This window comes from Lissotriton vulgaris, chromosome 5, assembly GCF_964263255.1.
Source record: "Lissotriton vulgaris chromosome 5, aLisVul1.2, whole genome shotgun sequence".
Taxonomy (NCBI): domain Eukaryota; kingdom Metazoa; phylum Chordata; class Amphibia; order Caudata; family Salamandridae; genus Lissotriton; species Lissotriton vulgaris.
Window position 1 is genome coordinate 1,781,820,888 of NC_141693.1, and position 26,590 is coordinate 1,781,847,477.

The 26,590-nt window shown below is 47.8% G+C and overlaps 1 protein-coding gene across 2 annotated transcripts in view; it reads right to left on the reverse strand.

The window, feature by feature from the left end:
* The window catches only part of COASY (Coenzyme A synthase), a 207,720-nt gene that overhangs the window by 24,104 nt on the left and 157,026 nt on the right, over positions 1 to 26,590 (reverse strand). For both annotated transcript variants that reach the window (XM_086924104.1, XM_086924105.1), the window contains exons 7-8: positions 22,122 to 22,206; positions 323 to 420 (exon numbers count right to left, since the gene is read on the reverse strand). In XM_086924104.1, the coding sequence (XP_086780230.1) occupies positions 323 to 420; positions 22,122 to 22,206 (183 nt within the window). The remainder of the gene's footprint in view (positions 1 to 322; positions 421 to 22,121; positions 22,207 to 26,590) is intronic.

Sequence of the window (26,590 nt, forward strand, 5' to 3'; positions counted from 1 at the left end):
GCTAACAGCATGGGCACAATAAACAGCACAGAGTACAGCATTTCTGCTCCTCTATGCCACACAGGAAGCCCTACTTTGGTGAATATGACTAACTAAGATGTTCAAGGGTCCTTGAAGCCATGAAAACCTAGAAAAGCCCAGGGAATTCAGGAACGTGGCACCCACAATTCCCAAACATGAAGGTCTCAGTAACAGGAACAGGATCTTCAAGGTCCCCGAAAGGGGTGACTCTTGAGTTGTGGTCAGTATCTTGGAGGTGTGCATTCTGATAAAAATCAAAAAGTGCACATTTGCGGTTATTTTTATTAACAAAAATAAATACCTCTTTCTCTGGAATGATGGTGACCCAAACCTCATGGACCATATCTGTCCACCCAGCTTCTAACAGAACAGCAGCATCCATTACACAGACAGTTGTCCCTGCAAGAAACAAACAACATATACACAAAAAACACTGTGGAGATTGAACAAAAATATGAATATTGATGCAGTAAATCCACTTAACGCAGGATTACTCCAGATCTAGACTAAACTAGTTTAATAGAGTGAAGCAGTAAAAGCCAATAAGAAAGAATGGATGGATGAGAGGTGCTCCCCTTGTGTTAAATTTCAAAGAACCCAAAACAGAAAAGTGCATGCCAAACCTGATTCAGACAGGCGTATCGGACATTTTTTCAGCCAACGGTGGCTTTAATTTCACTTTCTCTTCCACTCACTCCAATTTTAATGAACCAGCTTTTTTTAGGTATGGTTTGGTACATTTTTTACAACTCTATTTTCATTTTCAAACACTGCATAACCCTTACAAAAAAAAAAAAAAAAAAAAAAAAAAAAAAACACCAGTCGGAGAGAGTACATGTAATCAAAAACAAATATTTTTTAAAACTGTATACAGAACGGAGTTTTTTTCTACGACCCTTTATTGATTGGCTTTATGGGCATTTCATTGGATAGACATGATCTAGTACTGTATGGTTAATAGCTTGGCAGAATGCTGGGGTAATTTTATGCGTGGAACTTTGTATGAAGGAGATCCTACATCTGGCAGTTGATGACGAGCTGTCAAGAATGACTTTGGAATACACTGGTGTTTTCAATTTACCTGCCAGTTTGTACACCTGTTCAAGTACATATGAAGTCCATTACATTGTTAACACAGTCACTGTGGCAAATACGATCAAAAGCTGCCTAGCATGTTGTAAGCCTGTGACAAATACAGTAGAGCAAAGAGTTTTACATTCCAAACTCTCTGACTAATGCAATAGAAAGGCGTTTTTATTACATTGCTAACTCCCAGAGAAAAAGAGTTTGTTTGATATTGCTAACTCCCAGACAAATGCAACAGGGAGAGGTTTTGCATTGTGAACTCTGTGACGAATACCACAGAAAAGGATTTGCATTATTTAGTACTGAGAGATCTGACACATACCTCTAGTTTAGAAGAGGCCAGTAAAAACTTACTTTCATTGCTTAGAATTGTAATTTGCTGTTCAATAATGCAATTTTCTTTTTAACCCTTTGGACATCCCCGCATGAGCGCTCACGGCCAGATGCTATTGATGGGTAGGTCAATTCAAAGCGTCCCGCACCGGTGCAGCAACTGTTGTGTATTGCTTTGGTGCCCCTGGTCCTCCTTAGGTCCAAGGGGGTGGGACAGTCCTGCAACTGATGTGATCGAGATCACGTTATTGATGCGATGATGTCAGTTGCAGGACCGGCAAACAGGAAATGGATAGCTGGTTTTCTAGCATGCGTGGAAGAAGTGGGAATCCGCGCTTGCTGGGAACTGTGCCAAAAGGGAGGTATCGCTGGAAATACTTCTCCTGACCTGCATTGCTCCAGGCAATCGCAGTGGAGGAGCAATCACCGTGAAATGTCATGCCCACCGCTTCCACTATAAAGCATGGGTTATTTTTTTCTGGGGGGGGGGGGTGGGACCGAGCCATCGATCTTTGCTCTCCCATGGGAACATGTTACTGCCCATGGGGTGAGGGGCGAGAGAGGGGGGGGGGGGAGGGGGATTTGGGAGGAGGAGGCAGAAAGCCCATTAGCACAACCAGGAAATTGAAAGCTAAAACAAAACAAGCATTTGCAATTCAATAGGTCTCGCATTTAAGCAAGTTTAAGCTATTGGCATTGTAAATGGCAATACCTTTTATTTAGAATTTAAAAACCAAAAAAAAAAAATGCATCGTCATTTACAATGCCAATAGCTCAAACTTGCGTAAATGCAAGACCTATTGGATTGCAAATGCTCGTTTTTCTCCCCTCCAACATCATATCGGGACGGATTGTGTGCATATCACCGATTAACAACTTGAACACGCACTATAATTCAATATGTTGGTTGGTGTGCCCATCACAGAGTAAAGACAGTAAACAGGCACAAAGGTATGACATTTTCTCTGTGTAAAAAAGTTTGTTTCACATAAATGGTCTTGTTAATCATTTTTGTTATTCTGTCTATAAATATTCATCTGGCTTGCTTTGCAAAGGGAATTTCTTAGAAGGGAAGACGTTTGATTTTTTTCTTTTAATTGTTGACGACACACTTACAGATATTTTCTCATGATATAATATGAACCAATAGGTTTTTGAATGTTTATGTTTGAGGGAGATTCCATTAGCGGTTAGTTATTTGCAGGCTGTGGCTGAGGTGAAAAAGGACCTGCTCTTACCTTCACTATGAGTTTGCCATACTTTTCACACTTACCTTATAAAGACAAAAACTTAATACAAAGAATCACAATCATCCTATAGAGTTATTTTGGGGGAAATTGAATACAGCCTTGAACCAGCACACAACCAAAATTTATAAAAAGGTTCTCCAGCTGCCAAAATCCGCATCTGCTGCACAGATAAGACTGGAGATGGGACTGATAAACTACGATGCCTCCAACATCGGGGCATATCTTAATCTCTGTCACAAACTAAGACAAGCGGACCCCAATACATTAGAATCCCTAGTCTGGGAAGAAATAACCCAGAAAAATCCAGGTGGAACATACGGCCGTCTCTTTAAAGTCGCCATTCAGCAAATGTCAGCAAGTGATTTGTGGGCCCTGAATCCTAGTCAGACAGCATTCAAAATAGGGATCAAAAAGGGTGTGAGAATGAGATCAAGTATCATGGATAAAGCACTCTTTTTGAAACGCAGTCACGCCTGGGCTCTTGTAAACTCTTATAGACGGCTAGCCCCCGCCTCCTATCTGGCCTGTACATATTCACTCCATCTAAAGCGCAGCCTTATCGCCATTAGAATGGGCGACTGGCGATTCCTGAAAGATTTACCCTCCTGGCGACGCACCGCTGAAGATTTAACTTGTAGAGGGTGTGGCAAAACAGCTGAAACTATGTCGCATGTGATCTGCCTCTGCCCAGCTTTTAATTCAGAACGCAGGCGGAGACTAAAACCAGAATGGAATAGGCTGGGTGCCAGGACTTGCAGGCAAGCTATCATGGTAGCTTTAAATCCGGAAAACACATCCCTAAACATAAGACTCATAACCTTCATTCTGCAAGCATACCGTAATTTCAATCAAAAGAGGCCCTGCTAAAGTGCCCCTCCTACTTTCCAACCCTTAGGGAGGTTAAAATAAAATGACCAGTAACCTCAGGAATGTCGGCTGCTTCCTAAAAGTAGGATACCATTGATGCCGAGTATAATATAAAAGGGAGGAAGAGACAACTTTTTTCCCTATACATCATGCTTCAAGCTACCCTATTTTATTTAAAGAGGCTTAAGAGAAGACAATTTCCATTTTTATAATGACTGTCAACTGACCATGTTTTTATTCTTCAAGATTTTTTAATCTTATTTATTGATACACAATGTGAATTTTGTAACCTTCTTTTAAAGATATATGTGTTATATCTAAATAAAGATAATTGATTTGATTTGATTTGACAATCATCCTATAATAAAGAAGACAACCAGCTAACGTGCTAAGTGATGTGTCATACATAGACAGGAGCCTAACACGTGCATCTCAATCAAGAAGTGAAGAGATCCACCGCATACAGCTGGCATCTTCGAGGACTCTACTGGAGTCTACCCCTGAAGGTCCCAAATCTGATTACTATAATTGAACAAGCATTTGCAAAGCAAACAGATCTGCAAGCTGGTGCATTGTCATTTCTTCTTTTTTGTAATTATATGCCACAAAAAGAACAAAGGAATATGCCACCACCTAAGGATGGCTGCCAAACACTTGAAATATAAATTTAAAAGGAAAGAAATCCCTGAAGTGGCTCTTCTTACTATTGAGTTTACATTTTTTTTTATAGCAAGCCTTTCATTAGGCCAGGCATTTTATCATTTGTGAAACAGAGAGGAATTTTTGACTGCCTAATCTAAAAATCAAATTGCAAGCAGCTACAATGTGAATGTCTATATCTCACATCTTTCTTTATTATATTGCTAAACTATGCACAAACACAAATATCAGAGCATATCTGGTCATTCATGCATCTAACCAAAATGCTTCGCACGTTTGTAGGCTAACAGCAAAGACAACCTTCCAACCAAAGCACTCCTCACCATGTACTGTACCATCAATCAAAAAATGTGCTCCAGCATCGCAGAAGGGGTTAGAAAGCGCTAAATGCTACTACAAATATTTTCAGATAAGCGACGGAGGAACTGCACGGTCTAGCTAAGCAAGACCTTTGCTGTCCCTCCACACTGCCAGTTGCCTTCAAATAATTATGAATGATTATATGACGGATTACACTGGAACTTGTACTTGAGTTCTTCAGTGTACTCGAGTTTAATATTCACGTCTCTCAAGGCCCATCCTGTGAAGTATAGGTATTCACAAAACAAAGAAAATAACGTGAATCTAAGATTGGCGTGCATGTAGTCGTTGGGTTAAGAGAATGGTGTTTACATCTATTCACTAGGCCTGTTGCATTATCAGTTTGGTAATGTTGGCTGCCTCCCCAAATGGTCTTCATTAGGTTGTCCGAAATGAATCACTCTTGCTGGAGCTCCAGGTGACACCATACTTGAGCCAGCATACATAACAGATGCTGGCATCTGGATCAAACTGTGCCACTCTCCAGCACACCTCCATGATGCGGAGCTCTGGTCACATCATTGACGGATAACAGTGTACCATATTCACACCGCCATGCTTCTGAACTCTGTGTCACACTGCACACTTCTATGCTGCAAAGACGTAGGTCACACTACTTCACTCGCTAGGGCACAACTCTACAGTGTTGAACTGTAGTGCCGTTGCTGCCACCTGGTGTCTCACACTGGAATTTTTATTTGCTACAATATCCCCCATCAGCTGAAACAAGCTTAACGACAAGCCGTGTGCATGCCCATGTGCTGTCCAGGCCCAAGTAGATGCACACACCGTGAGCGTGCACATCGTCTGTCCGGGCGCGCACATGTTTTGTCTCCCTTCCGAATCAAAGCAACAACAATAGAGTATCGCCAAGGCAAAGCAACGGATGCGCTGCATTTGCTAGGCGAGACCTAAAAATGTATGGGTACCAACTCTGGTATGGGGCCTTGCCTCCAAGGGGGACATACAGTCTTTCTGCGCTCTAAGGAAGCAGATTTGGGTATTTACTCCCAATCTACCCCTCCCCCCCCCCCCCCACACTTCCCCCTCCAGGGGGCAGAAAGCACACTAGCCACCAGGAAAGTTAAATTAAAACACAAAAAGGGGTGAAGACAGCTTACACTGGTGTAGGACAATGCCCTCACCCTAAAAGGGGGAAATGAAGTCTTTATGCCTCCTGGTAGGTAGATTAGTAGTCTTACCCCCTGCCTCGCCCAGGGGTATAAAAGCCCACTAAACACCAAGGATTTTACACTCGGCCCCAAAAAACAGTAATACCGCCCCATCCACAGAAGAGGGGCACTGTTTTTATCAGGAAATGTGGGGAATTGCTTGGTGGTAGGAAATATGTGGATCCTCAGATACCAGAAATTTCTCTCACAGAAATGTGAAAACAATGTGTACTTTTTGACAAAGTTTGAAGGACCGTGTAAGGAAAAAGGCAGGGTAATCCATGCAAACTATACAACCTTGACTCCCATGGATGTCTAGTTTTCCGAAATGCCTGGGTTTGGTAGGTTCTTGGCTGGAAGCCGAACCCAGGCCCAAACTCCACAGCTACCCACACCGTGAAACAAGCATTTGCAATGCAAAAGGTCTCACATTTACGTGACTTTAAGCTATTGGCATTGTAAATAACAATGCCTTTTATTTATGTTTTAAAAACAAAAACAAAAGGCATTATTATTTGCAATGTCAATAGCTCGAACTCGCGTAAATGCGAGACCTATTGCATTGCAAATGCCTGTTTCATTTGAAAGGAAGGGTACCAGCTCTTTTCAGAAGTGCTGCTATATATTTAATTTGGGAGTACCGGCACCTTTCAGAAGCAAGCGGGTACTCTAAATAGGGATTACCTGCATTTCTATAATTTAATTTAAAGCACTGCAGTCAAGCCAAGGGTGCAGAGCAGACCAACTCGAGGCCGGAGTGCACCTAGAAGGGCTCACGAGGAGTGCGTAAAACAGCGTGAGCTGGAAGGATAGAAAGGAGGCTACAGGTTTTACAAAGTGGAGGGGTCTGAGAACCGGGGAAAACAAGGACAGACGGGGTTGCACCGAATGCAGGAGAGAACAGTGCTAAATGTATGCAACGAAGTGCTGGGCGTAGGAAGGAAAGCGCCGAAAGAAGAGTGGGCCGTTTGGGGAGCTGGGGAGAAGAGCTGAATGCAGAGAAAGATGGGCTGGGTGGTTTAAGGGAGAGATGTGTAGCGTAGACTACTGCAAGGGAACGTGAAAAGATCTGAGGTGGTTAGTGTGAGGGTGAAAGACAGACATCAAGGGTAGTGTGACCAGATTCTCAAAACAGGGGGGGGGGGGTTGGGGTGGGGGAGGCAGTTAACCCCTGGTGTCAGCGGTTCTGGTGTTTGTTTCAGCGCACGGCTGATATCAGCCAGGAAATACAAGTGAGAGGCTCCCTGCACGCAAGTCGTATGGGCTTCATAGGATTCTTATTATTTATAAAGTGTTTTGAGGCCAAGGCTGGCCGTAGATGCCAAATGATGCTGCAGACCCTGTTTGCTTGAGGAACAGGCAGGCTCGGTGCAGAGCAGACCAACTCGAGGCCGTAGTGCACCTAAGGCTCAAGAGGAGTGCGTAAAACAGCGTGAGCTGGAAGGACAGAAAGGAGACTGCAGGTTATACAAAGTGGAGTGGTCTACTAACCCAAATTACACTAATCATTTTGACAGTGAACACGGCAACTTATCTTGAAAGTTGAAGCAGCACCGCTTCTGAAAGCAACAGTAGGGGAACTGTGGGTGGAGAATCGGGGGCGGGAATAACAGAAGATTGGATCAGTGGGCGGAGTCAGGGGTGTGGCTAGAAATAACAAAACATACCGATTTTTAGTATGTTTAGCATTTTACTGACCAGTTACAGCTTATAACGTTATTTAATTCAAACAATGGATACACATGTTTATTTGAGATTTAATTCAGAAAAAAGCAAACACTCGTAGGGAATACAGGTTTATGTAAAGGGTGCAAAATATAAGCAGGAACAACGTGTTACCTTAATGCTTTTACTCTCCTTGTTCAGAAATCCATGAGTATTTTTTGTCTCAAACATTGAGGACATGAATACAGGGCTCCTCCTGTACACATGTGTTAAGCAGGGCTTAGAAGAGAAAGGGACACTTAAGGAGAATCTAGACTCACGGAAACCCACAAAGGCTCCTTCATATTCATGTCAGCCAACTAGCTGCTCAATCATAATATAGCAAAAAGAATAACTGGTAGACAGAATGCAGAACAATGTCATAGATTCACTCCAGTAGAGAGATCTGGGCCTAAATCAATCGTTTTTTTTCTCACCATGACATTCCAGTTTGTACCCATCAATATGCAAATCAATCTTGAACCTGCGCCCAATGGGAACAGTCCAGCCCGAACTGCCAAGCCAGGTACTCCCTGGACTGGAAACAAGCATCCTAGGACCGGTTATGGGGTTTCACCCTTCACCAGCCAGGATAGCTTGATTTCAGTGGCATGGAGAGCACGGGACCCACGTCTGGGCATTCCTGTCCCACTCGGGGTGACAAAAGCAAAAAGAAATACTGATGGGCAGAATGCAAAACAATGTCATACATTCACCCCAGTACAGAGATCTGGCCCTAAATACATCGTTTTTTTTGTTCACCGCTCCTGTCTGTTCACCGCTCCTGCCCAGTCACCTCTCCTGCCCCGTCACCTCTCCTGCCCCGTCACCTCTCCTGCCCCGTCACCTCTCCTGCCCAGTCACCTCTCCTGCCCCGTCACCTCTCCTGCCCAGTCACCTCTCCTGCCCAGTCACCTCTCCTGCCCAGTCACCTCTCCTGCCCCGTCACCTCTCCTGCCCCGTCACCTCTCCTGCCCCGTCACCTCTCCTGCCCCGTCACCTCTCCTGCCCAGTCACCTCTCCTGCCCAGTCACCTCTCCTGCCCAGTCACCTCTCCTGCCCAGTCACCTCTCCTGCCCAGTCACCTCTCCTGCCCAGTCACCTCTCCTGCCCAGTCACCTCTCCTTTCCTGTTGCCTCTCCTGCCCAGTCACTGCTCTTGTCCCTGCCCCATCACTTTTCCTGCCCATTCACAGTTCCTGCCCGTTCACTGATCCTGTCTGTTCAGTACTCCTGCACGATCAACCCTTCTGCCCCATCACTTCTCCTGTCCCATCAGTTCTCCTGCCCCGTTTACTGCTCCTATCCGTTCACTGCACCTGCCCAGTTACCGCTCCTGCTCATGCCTAATCACTGCTCCGTCACCGCTCCTGCCCAGTCACTTCGCCTGCCCATACACCTCAACTCTCCCGTCGCCTCTCCTGTCCAGTCACTTCTCCTTCCCGTTACTTCCCGTTACTTCTCCTGCCTCGTCACCTCTCCTGCCCAATCACCTCTCCTTTCCTGTTGCCTCTCCTGTCCCGTCACTGCTCCTGCCCCGCCACCTCTTCTGCTCCGTCATCTCTCCGACCCTCTCACTTTTCCTGCCCCATCACATCTCCTGCCTTTTACTTCTCTTGCCCGGTCACCTCTCCAGCCCCATCACCTCTACTTTCCGGTCGACTCTTCTGCCCAGTCACTGCTCCTGTCCAGTCATAGCTCCTGCCTGTCTCTTTTCCTGCCCCGTCCCTTCTCCTGCCCCGTCACTTCTCCTTTCCTGTCGCCTCTCCTGTCCTGTCACTGCTCCTGACCGTCACCTCTCCTGCCCTATCACTTCTCCTGCCCCGTCACTTCTCTGCCTGTTACTTCTCCTGCCAGGTCACCTTTCCCGCCCCATCACCTCTCCTTTCCTGTCGCCTCTTTTGTCCCGTCACTGCTCCTGCCCTGTTCACTCTGTGTACAACATTGACAAATTACACAAGGGGTCAAAGTCCCCACAGTACTCTGGTTAGGGCATGGGTACTCACAAACTATCTCTTGGGGGCCAAATTAACAGTGTGGTTTGTGTCCGAGGGCCGAACTGGTGGGGGCGATGTCAGTGGGGGAGGGGGCGGGGCTAGAGCAACAAAAAGAACTGTGCTCATGAGGTTGATCACAGGTCCTTGCAGTGGACGCCTTCATCCACTGAACCACCAGACGCACATATCTCTCTCTCTCTCTTGGTCTCCCACCCTCTCTCTAGATCTCTCTCTCCGCCTCCCTACCTCCCACACTCCCTCTCTCTCTCCCTCTGTCTCCCTTTGTCTCACTCACACTGAATCTCTCACTCCCTCTCTCTGTCTCCCTTCCTATGTCTCCCTCTCTCTCTCTCCCTCTATCCCCCCTCCCTTCCTCTGTCTCCCCTTCCCTTCCTCTGTCTTCCCCTCCCTTCCTCTGTCTCCCCCTCCCTTACTCTGTTTCCCTCTCTTTGTCTCCTTCCTCCCTCTCTCCATCTCCCTCCCTCCGTCTCCCTCCCTCCGTCTCCCTTCCTCTCTCCCTCCGTCTCCCTCCCTCCCTCCGTCTCCCTTCCTCCCTCCCTCCCCCTCTCCCACCATCCGCCTCCCTCCCTCCCTCCCCCTCTCTCCATCTGTCTGTCTGTCTGCCTCCCTTTGTCACCCTCCACCCTCTGTCTGTCACCCTCTGCCCACTCGTCTAACATTACATGTTTTTATTATTTACACTTTTCCATTCGAGAAATGTGAGCGCCACGAGAGGGACCATGCACATGTTAACTCAGCCGCTTTTTAATTATGTTTATCCACTTGGGAAGCAAAGGGGCCACTGTAAACATTAATGCAATCCCCAACTTTTCAAACCCATATCACCCTCCAAAAAAGTGTTGAATTCCCTGTGAAACTTAATCGGATCACCTCTTAAACCTCATTTTGAGCCAATCGGCTGGCAGGCGCAGAGGTATTTTTTAAGTAATATAGTGAACAGGAGTTATTTGTGCTATGTAAAGTAGTATTGCTAATGCAGGAAGAGGCAGCAATTCAACTTGTTGAAAAGGCTTATAAAGTTGTTCATCTGCCCACGCTGCAGACGGTCGAGCGAGGAGACTTGGACTCGAAGCCCTTGTCCCCAAATTCAGATCCTGGAAACTCACTCCTTTTCACCTGCTGCTGCTCCTTTATTTAAACCGGGGGCACACAGAGGTGTTTATTTCCCAATGTTTTATTGGGTGGAAAAAAATGTATTTCGTTTTTTTTACTAAATCTGGATTTGTTGCAGAGTGTAGCAATACACTACATACAAAGTTACAAGCAAGGCTGGCTCCTCAGCTACCAGTAGTAAAAGTTTGCAAGATCCTCACCTACTCCCAAAAAAATCGAATATAGGGAAAGCTTCTCGGAAATCACTAACTACGATCTCACTGGCACATGATATGCTAAAGGCAGGCGGCGGGCGCATTGTCATTCGAAAGGGGGATAATCAGCCTCAATCAGAATGACAATTGGCCTGCCCTCGGTCTGTGGAGCTCAGGGAGGGGCTGTTGCAGGACTTGCCCTCAGCCTGTGAGAGCTCAGGGAGCGGCTGCTGCAGCCTTTGGAGTTCAACAGAGAAGTGCGAGCCGCCCCTGTAAGCTGAAAGAAAAAGTTGTTTTTAAGTTAGACTATTCTTGCCATCCCGGGATGCTTTTTTGAAAGACAGAAGTAGGGGAACGGACTGGAATATTTTTTTAAGTAGGCCGTGCCCTTCCGATCCCCCCACTTCTACCACTGCTTTTAGATCTTACTGATGCACTGTGCCACGTTCGATCGCCACCACAGGACTATATCTTTTTGTTTAATTTCATTGATCCCACCACATTGTTGGTTTCCTACCTACTCTGACTCTGCCATTGGGGATAGATTGGCTGTTCCATCCTAATGTCAATAAGACGTTTCATTTTGATCTCACTGATCTTTTGAAAGTGTTGGTCACTTACTCTAAAGGTTTGTCAATTCAGACGACAGCCATGATGATATCTCATTACCTCCTCGTTAGTCTTCCTCGCCACATGAGTTACAAAGTGAGCATCAGCTCCACGACAGAACCCTCCAAAGCAAAAAAAGCCTCCCACCCCCTCCCAACATGGCCGACCAGTTACACCTGACCTCTATAAGAGGCGGGCCGGCCCAACCAACAGCCTGCTTTTTTGTTCTGCGCGATTCTCTCCAGAGGCTCTGTACAGGTAAGATGGGCCGGCGTTAGCTGGCCCTTGGGTTTTTGGGTTGAGGATCCTGCTTTAGCGGTCCCTGGTGTCTTTAAACTACGAATCCCCCCCCCCTCTTCCTTCCCCCGGTCCTGTGGGGCCGGTTAGGTGCTGCTATAGCGTGCCAGAGGTTTACAGGGGGGGGGGGGGGTGAGGCAGGGGATATAGGGTGTTTGGACATCCCCGTGTATCCCCAGGTCGTTACTAAAGGGCCCTGGCCACTGTGTGGGCTTTTGGGGTCCAGCGCTCCGTTTTGCTTTTATGCGCCTATGCGTGTGCTTGCATCACTCTGAGGTGAAGCAGATTGAATGTTACGCCCATTGTGTGGCTGGGCTGCCCGATGGGAATCGTGTTTTCCTGGGTAGACCGCCTGGGAATGCCAGGGCTTTAGGCTTTATCACTGCGTGGGGCTCACACTTCAGGTTCTGATGCTGGAGTGTTTGTACCGCTGGATCAGCTTTCAGGTTGTTTCTGCCTGACATTTCGCTCTGAATTCATGCACCTCGGATTGTAGTCAGGTGCTCTGGCTTCACATTGTGCCCTGGCCTGGGGCAGCGTTTTACTTTTGATTTTCAGGTCCGCGGCGCTTCTGCACTACGTTGAACTGATTTGCAGAAACGTTTTTGTAGCTGCATGTGTCTATGATGTTTCTGCTCTCAAGCAGTTTGAGTGGTCATCATCTAGTCAAGGACAGACTGCGCACGGCAGGAGTCTATGTGCCCTGGCCCAGAGGCAGTGGATACACAGAAGGTCTGTGGTGACCACTGCGTAGACAAGCGGCATTATATAAAGCGCTGGCGCGGTGCCTGGCCGTGTGTTTGTAGTCGGCACTTACTGGTGGCGGCAAGGGCTGGCTCGGTCCTCCCTCGATTGTCCGCGGGTCCTCGGGGGCTCTGCTGACCGGGTCCGGGTGCTCCCCTCAGGCCGGCCTGGGTCTCGGTAACACGGCGCCGGCGTTCGTGAGTTTTTTTTTTCTCCTCCCCAACGGCCCGCGGCTGCTTGCCGCGCTGGGGTGGGCTCCGGCTGGCTCCCGCCACTTGTGGGCGGGGTTGGGTTTTCCGACAGGTGCGGCCTGTGATTGCCTTAGTCAGCCGTGCACGCCAGGGTTCCCCTGCGGGCACAGCGGTTTGTACTGCCTTCTTGGGGCAGCGGACAACGCGTCAGGATCGTAGTCTGAGGGTCCTGTGTTCGATCCTCAGTGTGGGCATTTCTTTGCATGGAAACTCTCCGTACGGCTTGAATTGTGTAGTCATCCTGGGGTTTAGTCGCACTTCGCGTGATGACTGATGACATATTAATATAAAAATTTTTGGTTGTCTGTTGGTGCGCGGAAAGTCTGTTCCCGCTTCTGACTTTCCTTTCCGGGTTCCATGTGGCCCAATGGTTTGAGCGGCGGACCTTATGCTGCGATCTAGCCCGAGTCCAGGGTTCACTTCCCCGCCTCGGCGGGTATTGGGTTCGGTTCCCTCGGCACTGTTGCTTCTGTGCTGTGTTGTCGGTACTGGGCTCGCCCTGACCCGTCAGGTGGCGAGGTTCTTGGGCGCCGGACTCGAGTGCAGTGTGCTCTTCTGTGCTGCGGAGCCTTCTGTTCTCCTCAGGGTGGCGGGGGTTCAGTCCCCTCTTCTGTCACCGTCTGCGGGGTCTCCTGGTTTTACTGCGCTGTCCCTTCTGGGGGTCCTTGCGCGGCGGGTTGCCCTGCCCCCTCCTCGCCACCCTCTCGGTGGCCCCAGGGGGGGTGTGTGTGGCCCGATGCGTAATAGTCCACGGTCCTGATGATTCCCGCCTCGGTGCCTATTCCGTTCATGGAGTCCCATTCGGCTGCTCTGGGCGTTAGCCTGCTTTTTCTCCATAGGATGCTTGGCCTCCACCTTGGGGGTGTCCAGGAGTGGTCGCCTCGGGGGGAATGCTGGGATGGGTTCCACAGCGGCATTCGTACGAGCGCCTTGAGACCCTTGCGGGTGTGTGGTGCGCTATTCTGGTATCAATTTACGCTAGGGAGTAGTTTAGCTCTGGGAGGTCACGCAAATGCGTGTTCCGTTCCATGTTATTTTTCACGGGGTGCGTTCTCTACGCATGTCTCCGGACTCCCTCCCTGCGTCAGTTATGATGGGCGTTGTGGAGGTGGGTTGGTCACCTTTCCCGCTCTGGTGGCCGCGAGGCTGGCTCGGCCGTCTGGTCTGGCTGCGTCCTTGTCGGCGGTGCTGTGTTTTCTACGGGTGGCCTGTTCTGGCTGTCTCCTGTCCTTTTCATTTGGGGCCCGCTCCCCTGAGAGCGGCCTAACTTCGGTCTCCTCGTCAGTCTGTGGGCGTCCCGCCCTAGCATGGGTGGGGTCCTTCTGCCATTCCTCCCTGTTACAGGGTGTCGGTCTTCACGAGGTGCGTTCAGGTTTGGCTTCCGGGCCCGTGTTTCGGCTATTTCCGGTCTCGTACTGGTGCTGCCGCTCCCTTTTTCGACCCTAGATCCTGGCTTCGGCCATCTCACTCCAGGGAGTTCCCTGGGGGGTGGGGTGGGGTGGGGGGGGGGGGGGGCTGTCGCCTCCGTTACGTCCCGTCTTGGGACGTGGCTGTCACGGTTCTTGGGCTCTTCGGGCTTGCTGGCCGGTGTCTGGTCTTGCTGGTCTTGCGGACTTTCCGCGGGGTCCCTCCTTCTCGACGGGTTAGGGTACCTTCTCCTTCCCTTGTCTAACCTGATGGGTTTTCCGGGTCCATGGGTTGGCCTGTGAGGCCGGCCTGCGAGTGGGGGTTTCCACTCTCGGTTGCGGGTACTTCCGTTGGGCTTGCCTTCTGGCCCGTGGGTGGCTGTGCTCCTGGCCCGCCTGGTGGGTCTTCTTCGCCGGGAGGGGGTCTTGGTGGTCCCTGTCTGGACGTGTGATACATCTCGGCCTCGTCCTTTTCATGGGTGAGGCTTCGCGTCAGGCGGTGTCTCCCCTCCGTCGGCTCCCTGCTCTAGGTGCGGTGTTCCCTTCGGTTCCCGTCTCGGGCTTGTCCTCCTTCGGGGGTTGTGTGCCTGGACCCGGTCCTCCCCTCTGGTTCGTTCAGGGGGGGGGCGTCCTTTGGCACCGGGTCGTTTGGGGGTCGTTGGGTTCTCCTGCAGTCCCGCAGCTCCTCGTGCTTCGGGAGTTGCTGGCGGTCATCCTGGCCGGCCGTCTTTTGCACCTGTGCTTCCAGGTCCCCTGGTCTTGGTCGGGTCAGTCGACCTGGTGGTGTGGAGCGGTGTCAGCCTTCAGAGGGGGTGCTAGGTTCGCTCCTTTTGTTTACATACTCGGGGGTTGTTCTCTTGGGCTGAGTCGTCGGTCCGGTCCCTTCGGGCTGTCTTTCCCCCGGGGTCCGACTATATGGAGGCGGATCGACTGTGTCGGATCTTTCCTTCGTTGCCTTGTCTCGCCCTGACCCCGGTGGTGTTTCGGCGCCTGGTGCCTCGACTCGGTCTGCCTCCGGTGGATCTGTTCGCGGAGGGGGTCTCGGCCCTCCTGCCCAGGTTCTACTCTCTCCTCCCGGGTCCGGGTGGATGCCCTGTCATTCGCTGGACCTTTTCGGTATGCTGTACGCGTTTCCCCCGTTCACACTGATGCCACGGGTCCTCTGCTTGATTCGCTTGGGCTGGGCCGGGGTGTTTCTGGTGGTTCCCGGCGGGGTCCGCCGCCCCTGGTGCCCTCTCCTTTGCGAGCTGGCGGTTCAGGCCTACTGGCCGATCCCGGATCTTCCTGTTCCGTTGTTGGGACCCCCGCTCCCGGAGTCGGTGTTGAGCCGGCTCTGTCTGCTGGCCTGGCTCCATCTGCAGGCCTGGTTCTTGAGCGGATGTCGCTGCTTGCTCGGGGTTGTTCTTCTGGGGTTGTGGTTTTGCTGCTGGGCTCCCGCAGGTCTTCCACGTTCTCTTCCTGTGCCCGGCACTGGGCTTCTTTCTCGCGTTGGTGCGGTCGGCTTGGTGCTGCCCCGCCTCCGTGGACCCCTTGCGGGTCTTGGATTTCCTGGCTGTGGGGTTTTCCTTGGACGTGGCCCCTTCTTCCCTGTGGGCCCAGTGGGCTGCCTTGCGGGCCTTCCGCAGTCCGGTTTTCGACGGGCTGGATTCCCTGATGGCTCGCTTGGCTCCGGAGTTGTTTTCTCCGTCGCCCTCGGACGCTCTGCCTGTCTCCCCCTGGGGTTCCCCCTCTCGTTCTAAGAGTTCTTCAGGGTCCGCCCTTTGAGCCCCTGGCCTCGGTGGCTTTGCGGTTCCTCACCTTTTAGGTGGTTTTTTTTCCTGGTGGCAGTGGTGTCTGCTGGGCGGATGGGCGTGCGGGGGTCGTACCTCCGCTCCCCTCCCTTCTTGCGGGTTTTGCCGGACAGGTTGTTCCTCCGGCATGTCCCCCGTTTCCTTCCCGGGGTTCCTTCCCTGGTGTCCCGGGCTCGGGTGGTGTCTTTGCCGCCTTTCCCTGCCGACAAGGCTCCTTCCTTGTCCGTGCTGGGTGTCCGGCGTGCTGTTTTGGCTTCTCTTGAGCGCACGTCTTCCCTTTCCCGGTGGGATGGCCTGTTTGTGTCTTTCGGTCCGGTTCGTTCGGGCCACTAGCCCTCTCTTTCCACCTTGAGTCGCTGGCTTACACAGGCTATCATCCTTTCCTATGCTTCGCTGGGTTCGGTGGTTCCGGCGGGGGTCCAGGGTCGGTCCACGGGGAGTGGCGCTGTGTCCTGGGCCCCCTTCATGGGTGTCTCCTCTGTGGAGATTTGTCGGGCGTCGACGTGGTCGTCCCCCACCTTGTTCATGGAACACTATCGCATTGTCTTGGGGGGTGCTGGCCCTGGGGACTTCGCTGGGGCCGTTCTGAGTGCAGGAGCTGCGGCTCCTGGTTGGCCTACTTTTCCTTTATGTCTTGATTTCAGGTTTCCTGCGATCCCTGTTTTCTTTTCATTATTCTACTTCAACCTTGTGTTGGTTTCTCTGCATCACCGTGTGGTGTTGTTCTTATGGTGGTCAATGAAGCCTTGTTGGCTTGGGTATTTGCTCACTTTGTAAGTCATGTGGCGAGGAAGACTAACGAGGAGGTAATGCCCCGGTTACTTACCGGTAATCTTCATTACTCCGAGTATAGTCTTCCTCGCCACATGAGTTCCCTCCCCCCCTCCCTGTCTGGCTATCGGCTTCATTGTTTGCTTGGTAGTTCAGGCTGTTGGTTGGGCCGGCCCGCCTCTTATAGAGGTCAGGTGTGACTGGTCGGCCATGTTGGGAGGGGGTGGGAGGCTTTTTTTGCTTTGGAGGGTTCTGTCGTGGAGCTGATGCTCACTTTGTAACTCATGTGGCGAGGAAGACTATACTCGGAGTAATGAAGATTACCGGTAAGTAACCGGGGCATTAATGCTATTACCACCAATAAGACGCTCCATTTTAACCTCACTGATCTTTTAACAGTGCTTGTTTGTTACTTACTCCAATGGTTTACCAAGCCAGATGCCAGCTATGATGTTGTTCCATTAGCACAAATGCCACTAAGGAGACGCTCCATTTTAATTGTCACTGATCTTCAGACAGTATATGTCATTGACTCTAAGGACTTGCCAATCCTGAGGCAAGCCATAAGAATTTTAAACTAAGACCCTCACATACATCTTTGAATCTGTGATTCTTTGTCTGGTGTCTCCTAAATATATCTTCCTCCTCATGATAACCCTGGGGTAAATAGTTCTTATCTGGGTCGAAACATTGACAAATCTACTGTGGACTGTTTTTTTATTTGATTTAGGACTCCAAAACTCCTATACGGAGTATTGCTTAGCATATCCACCTATCCTTATCAGTCACATGTATATATCTGCATTCTGTTTATCACTAGCGCACTTTATATTTACTTTGTCAAATGCACTGCGCCACTACACTTTTAGGAGCAACTTGTTTTTAAAATATATGTTTTCTAAATTTTACAGGACAGCCTTTGATATATGTTTCTAATAAGAAAAAATGAAAATAATTTGTTTATACATTTCTGTTCAAACTTACTGAATGAAGGTTTTGCATTGATCGCCGTGGAAGTCAAAGACTACACTTCCCCCTTAGGGACCGCTTGTGTCTTTATTAATGGTACTACACAGGTCCCAGGGTTACTACGTTGCCCCTTATTTCATGAATACTGCATATGTCCCAGCAGCAGGGCCTGAACAATGACATGCACTGTGACTTCCCTACTCTTATGGTGCCACTACAGACAGGCATACTGATGTTGCACTATTGGAAGGGATCTGTTGGGTGGTGGATGAAGCTGCTCTGGTGTACTCCCTGCCTCTACCCCAATAGTGATCACATTAAGGGCCAAATTACAAGTTACACAAAGTGGAATTTACAAGTGGAATTCTAATTTGTATAATTAGAAGTGAGACAATATTTCCGCACTTGGTTTCTCAGATGCGGCAATGCAGAAACAGATTCTACAGGCTGGGAAAACTGACTGCTTCGGGAAAGGCCTGCACTGCAGCCATGACCCGTTCTTCAGCTCGAACTAGAGTTTCTGCCAAGGAACAGAGAAAGCATTCAATAATTACCACGGCCAGCAACCCCCCTACACTTCCTCACCTTCCACATTCCCCACTTCAAAAGCAGTCCTGGCAGACATTTACCACATGCCCAAAGATGGTCGTAAATGGACACCTTGGAATGGGAATATATTTTTGCGGTGATGGAATCTATGGGCTTTGGCCCTCCTTTCATGACATGGTTAAGGCTCCTCTATAGGAGCTTATGGCCAGGGTCAGGTTCAAGGGGGCATTGTCTAACTCCTTCACTCTCAGCAGGGGGACGAAACTATTCACAATGATATTGGTCTTGGCATTAGAACCGTTGGTGTGTTTGATAAGGAAAGATGCCCTGTTGATGTGCTTGAAGTAGGATGAGACATGGGACATGGGATGATAGAATCTTAATATATGTGGACGATCCATAGCAATTGGGGAAATCAGGTTCTATACCCCCTCTTGGGCGGGCCTTGGCTCGGATTACTGCAGTGCCCATTCAAAATTCAATTGCATGGATTCAAGTATTTAGGTAGATTTGTCACAAGGGATAAATAACAGTTTTCAGCCATGATTAATGGATGTATGACGTTACAACGCCTACCTTTACAACACATTTTGTACACCGCAACATCCATTACAACGCATACCATTACAACGCATGCCACTACAACAAATTCTTTGAAACTACCTTTACAACGCATTCCACTACAACGCATACTACATTTACAACGCATACCATTACAATGCATAACATTACATTGCATGTAAGGTAAGTATTGGATATTGTAGGGGTAAAAATTACTATTCTAACTCCAGGGGGTGCAACAGTAGGGTAAGTGCTGGATAGTGTAGGGGTAAAAATTACTATTCTAACTCCAGGAGGTGCAACAGTAGGGTAAGTGTTGGATAGTGCAGGGGTAAAAATTACTAATCTAACTCTAGGGGGTGCAACAGTAGAGTAAGTGTCGGATAGTGTAAGGGTACTATGTGTTGTAATGCTATGCATTGTAATGGTATGCGTTGTAATGACTGCGTTGTAATGGCATGCATTGTAGTGGTGTGCGTTGTAGTGTCATGCGTTGTAATGGTTGCGTTGTAAATGCATGCGTTGTAATTGATGTTGCGTTGTAAAAGTTTCGTTGTAATGGTAGTGCATTGTAAAAGTTGCGTTGTAAAGGTTGTTTCCCATGATTAATACTCAGTCCTCGATAGATGCAGGGATGATGCAACACCATGGCGTATCTTTCACTGTCCCTACTAGGACGGGTAGTGATGCTCCAACTGGTTGAGCTCCCTACGTTTATAGTTATGTCCTCCAGAACACACCAAGCTGGGTTCCACCAGATGTTTTCAAAAAGATGGGGGTAGAAGTCCGGACGCTCTTATGGGATGGAGAAGAGCACTTAGAATGGCCCTGGTCAAACTAGCTAAGTGAATATATGAAGATATAGCCCACCCGTACATACAAAAATATTACTGGTCTGTCCAGATGACGGTCGTTAATGACTGGGTTTTTGCTTCCCTAGAGGAACCATCCATCAGGACGGAGAGCCATGCGATGGAGCCAAGGGGTTAATCTGCTGCCCTGCAACAAGTGGACACAGGGAGACCAGGCCGCAATACATGCAAACGATACCGACAAGTTTGGGATAGAGCTACTCAGCATCTTACATAGAATGGGATTATTACGAAAGAAACATCACTGTGAGACAGCGATGTGTCAAATGATATGGAAGGGCTTGTGGGATTTTACACAAGACGTATAAGGGATTATTAAAATAAAAGATGCATGGGGAGGAGATGGAATGCTCACGTGGGAACAGTTGAAAGGGTATCAGATTTTGATGACAAAGAGGTATCAAAACTGAGACATACTCTCACTAAACATATATCAAGTAAAACCCCAGCAGCATATTCAACCCAGTTGGAAGATAGGATTCTGCTTGAAACCCTCCATCGAAGGTAATATCCATTATATGTAAAAAACTGTAAACTATGAAGGGGACCCACTGACGACTTTGAAGGTCCATTGGGAAGAAAATGTGGGATGCTTTCAGGAAAGAGAATGGGAGATGGCAATTCGTTCTCCAAGGGAAGTCGCAATAAAATAAAGATTCTGCTTAGTTTGGTTGAAACCGCTGTACAGGGCTTAATTAACTACGACACTTTGCGTGAAAATTGGGAGTGCCTGTACGAATCTCTGTCTTGGAGGGTGTGGTCAACCATGTAGCTATCTCCACACAATCCGGGACTATCCTGTCCTGCTTCGCATGTAGAGGGGGGTGGGCTGTACCTCAATTACATTGTTGCAAAAAAGGTACCAACTGGCTGAAAACAATACATCCTATATACCTGGGGAGAAACAAGTGTTGAATAGGTACATAAAGATCTTCTTCCGACTTAGTCTTATGTTATCGGGATTAAATATTTCTGATAGTGGGTTGCAGTGGGTACCTCAGTTGCGCCAATCGGAGATGGATTTGGACTTGTGCAGGTTAGCCAAAAAAGTATATGAGAAGCAGGGATGCCTAAAATACCCAGGATAAGAAATGGACACACTGGAAAACACACAAAGGACTGGCAATAGGATAATATGTTACTGCATACTAACATGCTATGTGTCACCCAGGGAGGGAGTGGGGTTATAATAATGAGGGGGAAAAGGAGCCAAGTTGTTTACTACTGTAATACTACGATTTACTCTAATGTGCAACATTGTGCACCAAACTATACACTAAAAGGGTTTTCAATTCAGTGAAGTAGTGTGGCTCACTGGTTAGAGGCGGCAGACCCGAGAGCAGAGGACGGCCCGGGACCAGGGTTCGATTCCCGGCGCGGCAGGTTTCTGGACCAGGGTCAGCGGACTCGATAATGCTCTCGCCTCGGTGCCCACTCTGATCAGCGATCACACTCGGCAACTCTGGACATTAGCTTGCCTCATCTTCACTAACGGCCCCACCAGACCGCCGGGGATGCCTGGTCTCACCCTGGAGATACCCATTAAGGGACCATCTCTAAGGGAAGCCAGGAAGGGTTTCGCAGCGGTCGAAGCGCCTTGGGACCCTACGGGTAAGTAGTGCGCTATATAAATGCCAATACATTTACATTTACAATTGTTTTCAAATTCATTTTAAAAAAGATGGTGGTAAATGTCTGTGTTAAGCCCTCAGTTATCAAGAATTCCAAATGGATTTCTGCCTCATAAATTCAGGTCTGCATGGTTATTCCCAATTCTGAGGGGTTATTACTCGAAATTGCAAGAATTCTATGCAGAGATTTCAACTGCCATGAGAAATTCTGGTATCTAGAAATCACTGCACAAATTCCTCATAACATCTAATCATACTCCAACGATGTTTGCCCCAAAGCTGCTGGCCTGCCATCCCGCGGGTCTCTCGCCCCTCATAGGCTAGCCTTCTCAAACCACTGATAGCACCCTCCTGCCTCTTGTAGACTAACAATCACAAATGACTGTAAACACTTTCATCCTCCACCGGAATAGCTGCACTACACTACCTGAAGCCCTCTCGAGCTTCCCATACCATAGCAGGAAAGCCAACAATAGGAAAATTAAAGGATAACTGAAACTGCCTCTTCAATGACTGATGATTGTGAGGCATAGTAGATGGACGAGTGGGTGAATGCATGAGTGCATCAATGGTTGGATGAATAGACGCCTGAGAGCATGAATGATGAACTACTGAGCACATGGACAGGTATATGAGAGACTGCATGGGTGAAATCATTCAGTTTAAAGCAAGACATATTGGCTATGCCAAAACTGGTTTAAATTTGGGCCAAACAGAGGACACGGACCAGAACACTGCACTTCAGACAAAATAAAAAGTTCACAGGAGAGTATCTTTCAGTTCCACTAGTTCATACAGTCTGCCTTAGTACATTCACAAGGTGAGCGATTATCCTGAATCTTCTGCTGCCACCCTGTGTCGAATGTTAATACTGCACCACACACAAGATTTTACCTTGGGTTGCAGCATCCGCAATCTTCTGTTTGGCAAGGGTGGCTATAGCAGGCCATACAATGTCAGTCAGGCGCTTCAGCTGCGTCTAGAAAACAAAAAACATTTTAGCAACAGGTTTATTAAAACATAAAACATAGAAAATACGTAACTTGGAAATAGAGTCTTTTAACAGAACCCATTACACTTGCATAGATATGAGCTTTCCCTAGGGACATTTATTTCCCAATGCTCAAATACCAATCCCTCATGGTTACCTGATATCAGTTCAGTACTCTAAAAGTACCCAACATTAGCTTTACCTTAGCACCATACACGACAACAAACCTGGTCTGCAAAAACCTTTCTAGTTCTCTCAAATTAAAGCACACAAGTGTATCACCCCAAGCTCCAACAAACAATGATGTTCCAGTGGAACGTAGCTCAACCCAAGGTAACTCAAGTCTCAGTGGCCAATCTTAATCTCATCTCGGTCTATTGACCCCACTACACCTGTCACCAGCGCCCTCATAACTTCTCTCTGGACACCGCTGCACTTGAGTCGCAGGTGCATGGAATGCAAACCATAGCATCTGCTGGCTAAAGTCCCTTAACAAAATAAACAACATTTGGGGGGTGGTAAATGACAGTGACGGGAACACCAAGAAATACTATGTACGAAGCAGAACTTCTAGTTGACAAAATCAACAGTGATTTATAATACCGAAATGGCCGAAAGGAAGCGCCTGGTCATGCAGATAATGGCGACGAGGATGCGGTCTTCCTTAAGGGTAAGAGCATGTGCTATCGAAGAGGAGCCACCATGTGCAGTACAATAGTGTCTTCTGCACAAGCAGGAAGATATTGCACTCCAGAGCAATCTCCACGGAGTAGGGTCTCCCAAGTTCTTTACTGTACATATCTAAACTCCATGGAAGGATAAAGGGAGTGGACTCTTTTTAGGTTTCGCCTATTATCATTCGCTTGCGAATGTAATAGGCGAGAATTCAAGTGCTCCATCGACTCGTCAACCCACTGCGGTTTTTTTCACAGTGCATGTGAGTCACGTGACCACAAAAGTGGGTCACGTGACCACACAAGCACGCGTATCTCCCTAACTCGCCTGCCACACTTCTCCTCCCCTCGCTTGCATTCCCGCCCCCCCCACCAGGCTCTCCCGCCCCCATCCGGCTTCCCTCCGGCCATTTGCCAGCATACTTTCATTTGAATGAAAGTATCCAGTTTACAATATCCAGTAATTTAATTTGAATGTCGTTAGGCGGAAAATAGACCCAGGCTCCAAAATAAATGTAGCCCCTATTAGTGGCTTAGATAGCTAATAAGGGGGCCAATGTTTGCAGACTGGGTCAGTGTAGAACTTTTGAAGATACGCTGTATACGTGTTTTGTGCCCTAGGAAGACCATGCATTTGAGCTTGCTGCAGGCAATGTGAAAATAATGGAGTAAAACCGGCCTAGCAGATCACAGAACCGTTCCACAAACTGCCCTAGTCCATCGGGCACTACTCGATTGCCCTATAGGCCAGTCTGATCCGGACTGTTGTGATGTCATAGAGTTACGAATATGTGACAAAGACGTCACAAAGCTGTGCCGTTCCAGTCCGTCCGACCCGTTCAGAATAAGCCTTGATTAGTTACCGAAAAGTTTGTCATGCGGCGGCTGCGTTTACTAAGTCCGGAGGAAATGCGAGCGTACATTGCGGCGGAGGCTGGGGTCCATGTGAAAGGTTCGGGAGATGTTACTTTTCAGTAGAAGGGACTTTCCGTTGTCTGCCGTCTTTTCAACAAGGCAGTTTGAAAGATCCCACAAGGACAAAAAAATAACAAGCACTGGCGTTGCCAATAGGTTTCGCATTTTGAAAGTTGGAGCTATTCGTTTTGTAAATTACATTTTATATTTATATATCGTTATTGGCATTGTCAATAACAATATATAAATATAAAATGTCATTTACAAAACCAATTGCTCCAACTTTCAAAATGCGAAACCTATTGGCAACGCCAGTGCTTGTTTTACTTCCCGGCTATTACAGCTCCCGACCACTATGAAGCTCAGCATTTTTTCACCGATTTTCCTGCTGTGGTTTTACCTTTCTGCAAGCAATATTTTCCTGAATATCTGTTTTTTAAATTCCTTTCATTTTCCTTGTGTGGTTATATCATTTCTGTTTATCTGTTATTCTAAGTCTATTTACTCATAATAATTTCTGAACCAGCAGCCTATTCAACAAGCATTGGAAATGCAATAGGTCTCGCAATAGAAACGTTGGAGCTATTGGTTTTGTAATTGACAATTTATTTTTAATGTGTGGGTCTTTAAAATTGCAAAAGTAATAGCTTTGTGATTTACAATGCCAATACTTTAAGCTTTTTTAAATGTGACACCTATAGCATTTGTAATGCTAAATGTTTTGTATGTACGTGACTTAGATGTATTCATTTACCAAATACAAAGGTTTTTAATTTTTTTAAATAATTAAGACTGAAAAAAAGTTTTTGTAATTTATAATAGCAATAACTAAAATGTCGGCATGGCAACCATCCTCTGGCATCCCCAGAGAGGGACAGCGGTACACAGTAGGGTGGATATTCGGCGTGTAAGTAGAAATACTTGCAAAGTACTAGACGTGGCACTTTTGAAGACACGTGTACTTTAAAGACAGTTTGTGTAGGTGCACATTTGTGAACATGAGAGTACTTGGCACTTTAAATTAGGAGGGCGTTGGGTTTGCCAGACCCTTTGCTCCAAAGATAGCAGCAATTGTGAACATCTCTAAAGTAAAAGCATATCTCCAGGAGGGCGCTGGGTTTGCCAGACCCTTTGCTCCAAAGATAGCAGCAATTGTGTAATCTCTAAAGTAAAAGCATATCTCCACCACAGTAAGTGACACGCAACAGATATTCACAAACATTCTTGTCTCACGTTGCTACGTCCAGAAATCTGCTTTTCTAATATGATGGTAAAAGGGGGCTGCATACACCACTGCGCCTTTGCTTAATTACATGCCAACATTTTAGATTCGAAAAGTGAGAGGTTGACAAAAAATCAGGGGTATTAATTCCTTATTGACTTTTATTGAAGCAGTGGCAATTTCATGCGGGAGACGGGTAAAATAAAGATGTTTGGGTGTTCAGAAATCGGGGTTCTCCCGCCGCAATCGGGTGTTTTGGCATGTATGTTTACTACAAAGACATGGAACGGCGCCAGACAAAAACGTATCGTGATTCAACCACAGCGCTCACATTATGCGACATGGCCCCTGTTCTCGTTGTGCTCGTCAATTGCTTATTCGCACTGCTCAGCAGTGTATTATTTTCTAGATGCGTAAAGGTTAAAATCAAAGTACATTTCAGCAACAGTTTTCCTAACACACAGCAGAGGTATTCATATATTTATTTCTGGTCAGCATCAGAGAGTTGTGTGAAAAAAAATCAAAAAGAGTGCATTTGCGTGAACTATTCTGTGTATGTGTGTGTGTATGTGCGTATATATATATATATATATATATATATATATATACACACATATACACACACTTCTGCAAAAAGAAGATAGGAATGCCTAACTATTAACGGTGCATTTGCTCTGCAGCATCTGGAGGGTTGAGGGCTGGGTGCTGAGGGGGAGAGCTTGCAAAGAGCTGCACGCGCCCTTAGGCCGAAATCTCAGCAATGTGTTGAGTCTTGCTGCAGATAAGAAAGCGGCTCGGCATGAAGTTGTCTGGCAAAGCTCAACTCTCCAGGGGCCGCCAAGAGATTCGCATTTTATAAGGACTCTGGTCGTGCATGCTGTTTGGTTTGTTTTCCTGACGGGAGATATTTGCTTCCTGCAGCAATAGTTCTAATAGTGGGAGTTGTGTGAGGAGGAAACGGGGGTCACATCGTGTTATAGAGCGCCCAGCTGCTCCTAATCGCTGGGACACATTATTTTCCAAGGAAGTAAACATGGAATGTAACTTGAAAACAAGTTATGTAAGATTTTCCGTTTCAATCATTTTGTCTGTAAAGGGATCCGGTCGAGATGAAAGTCCAGTGGTCAGTATTCTGGAAAATATGCATACACATATTGCTTAGAAATTATTTGCTGGAATAATGACTGTTAAAAAAGGACTTTTATCTCTATGATCCCGAAAGATGTCTAATGTTAAGGTATTTACGCATGAATCTCGGAGGCAGAGAAGGGGAGGGGGGAGGAGAAATGCGACACGGCGGGCAGGGGAGGGGGCGGAGCGGGGAGAGCGGCGCGGAGGGTGTGAAGCAGCAGGGGCCTTTGAAGTGAAGCTAAGCTTCACTTCAAAGGTGTTGGAGGAGTGCTGCTGGGGAACAGATGGCGATTTGATGATGTGCACGCACATTTTAGGTCAATGCGTTTTAGGACAAGGTTGATTCTCTGTCGTGGCATAAGCAGTTCTCAGGGAACATGAGCCCGGCCCAGCCCACCAGTGTAGCTAATGTGTTCTCTGCAAAACCCCA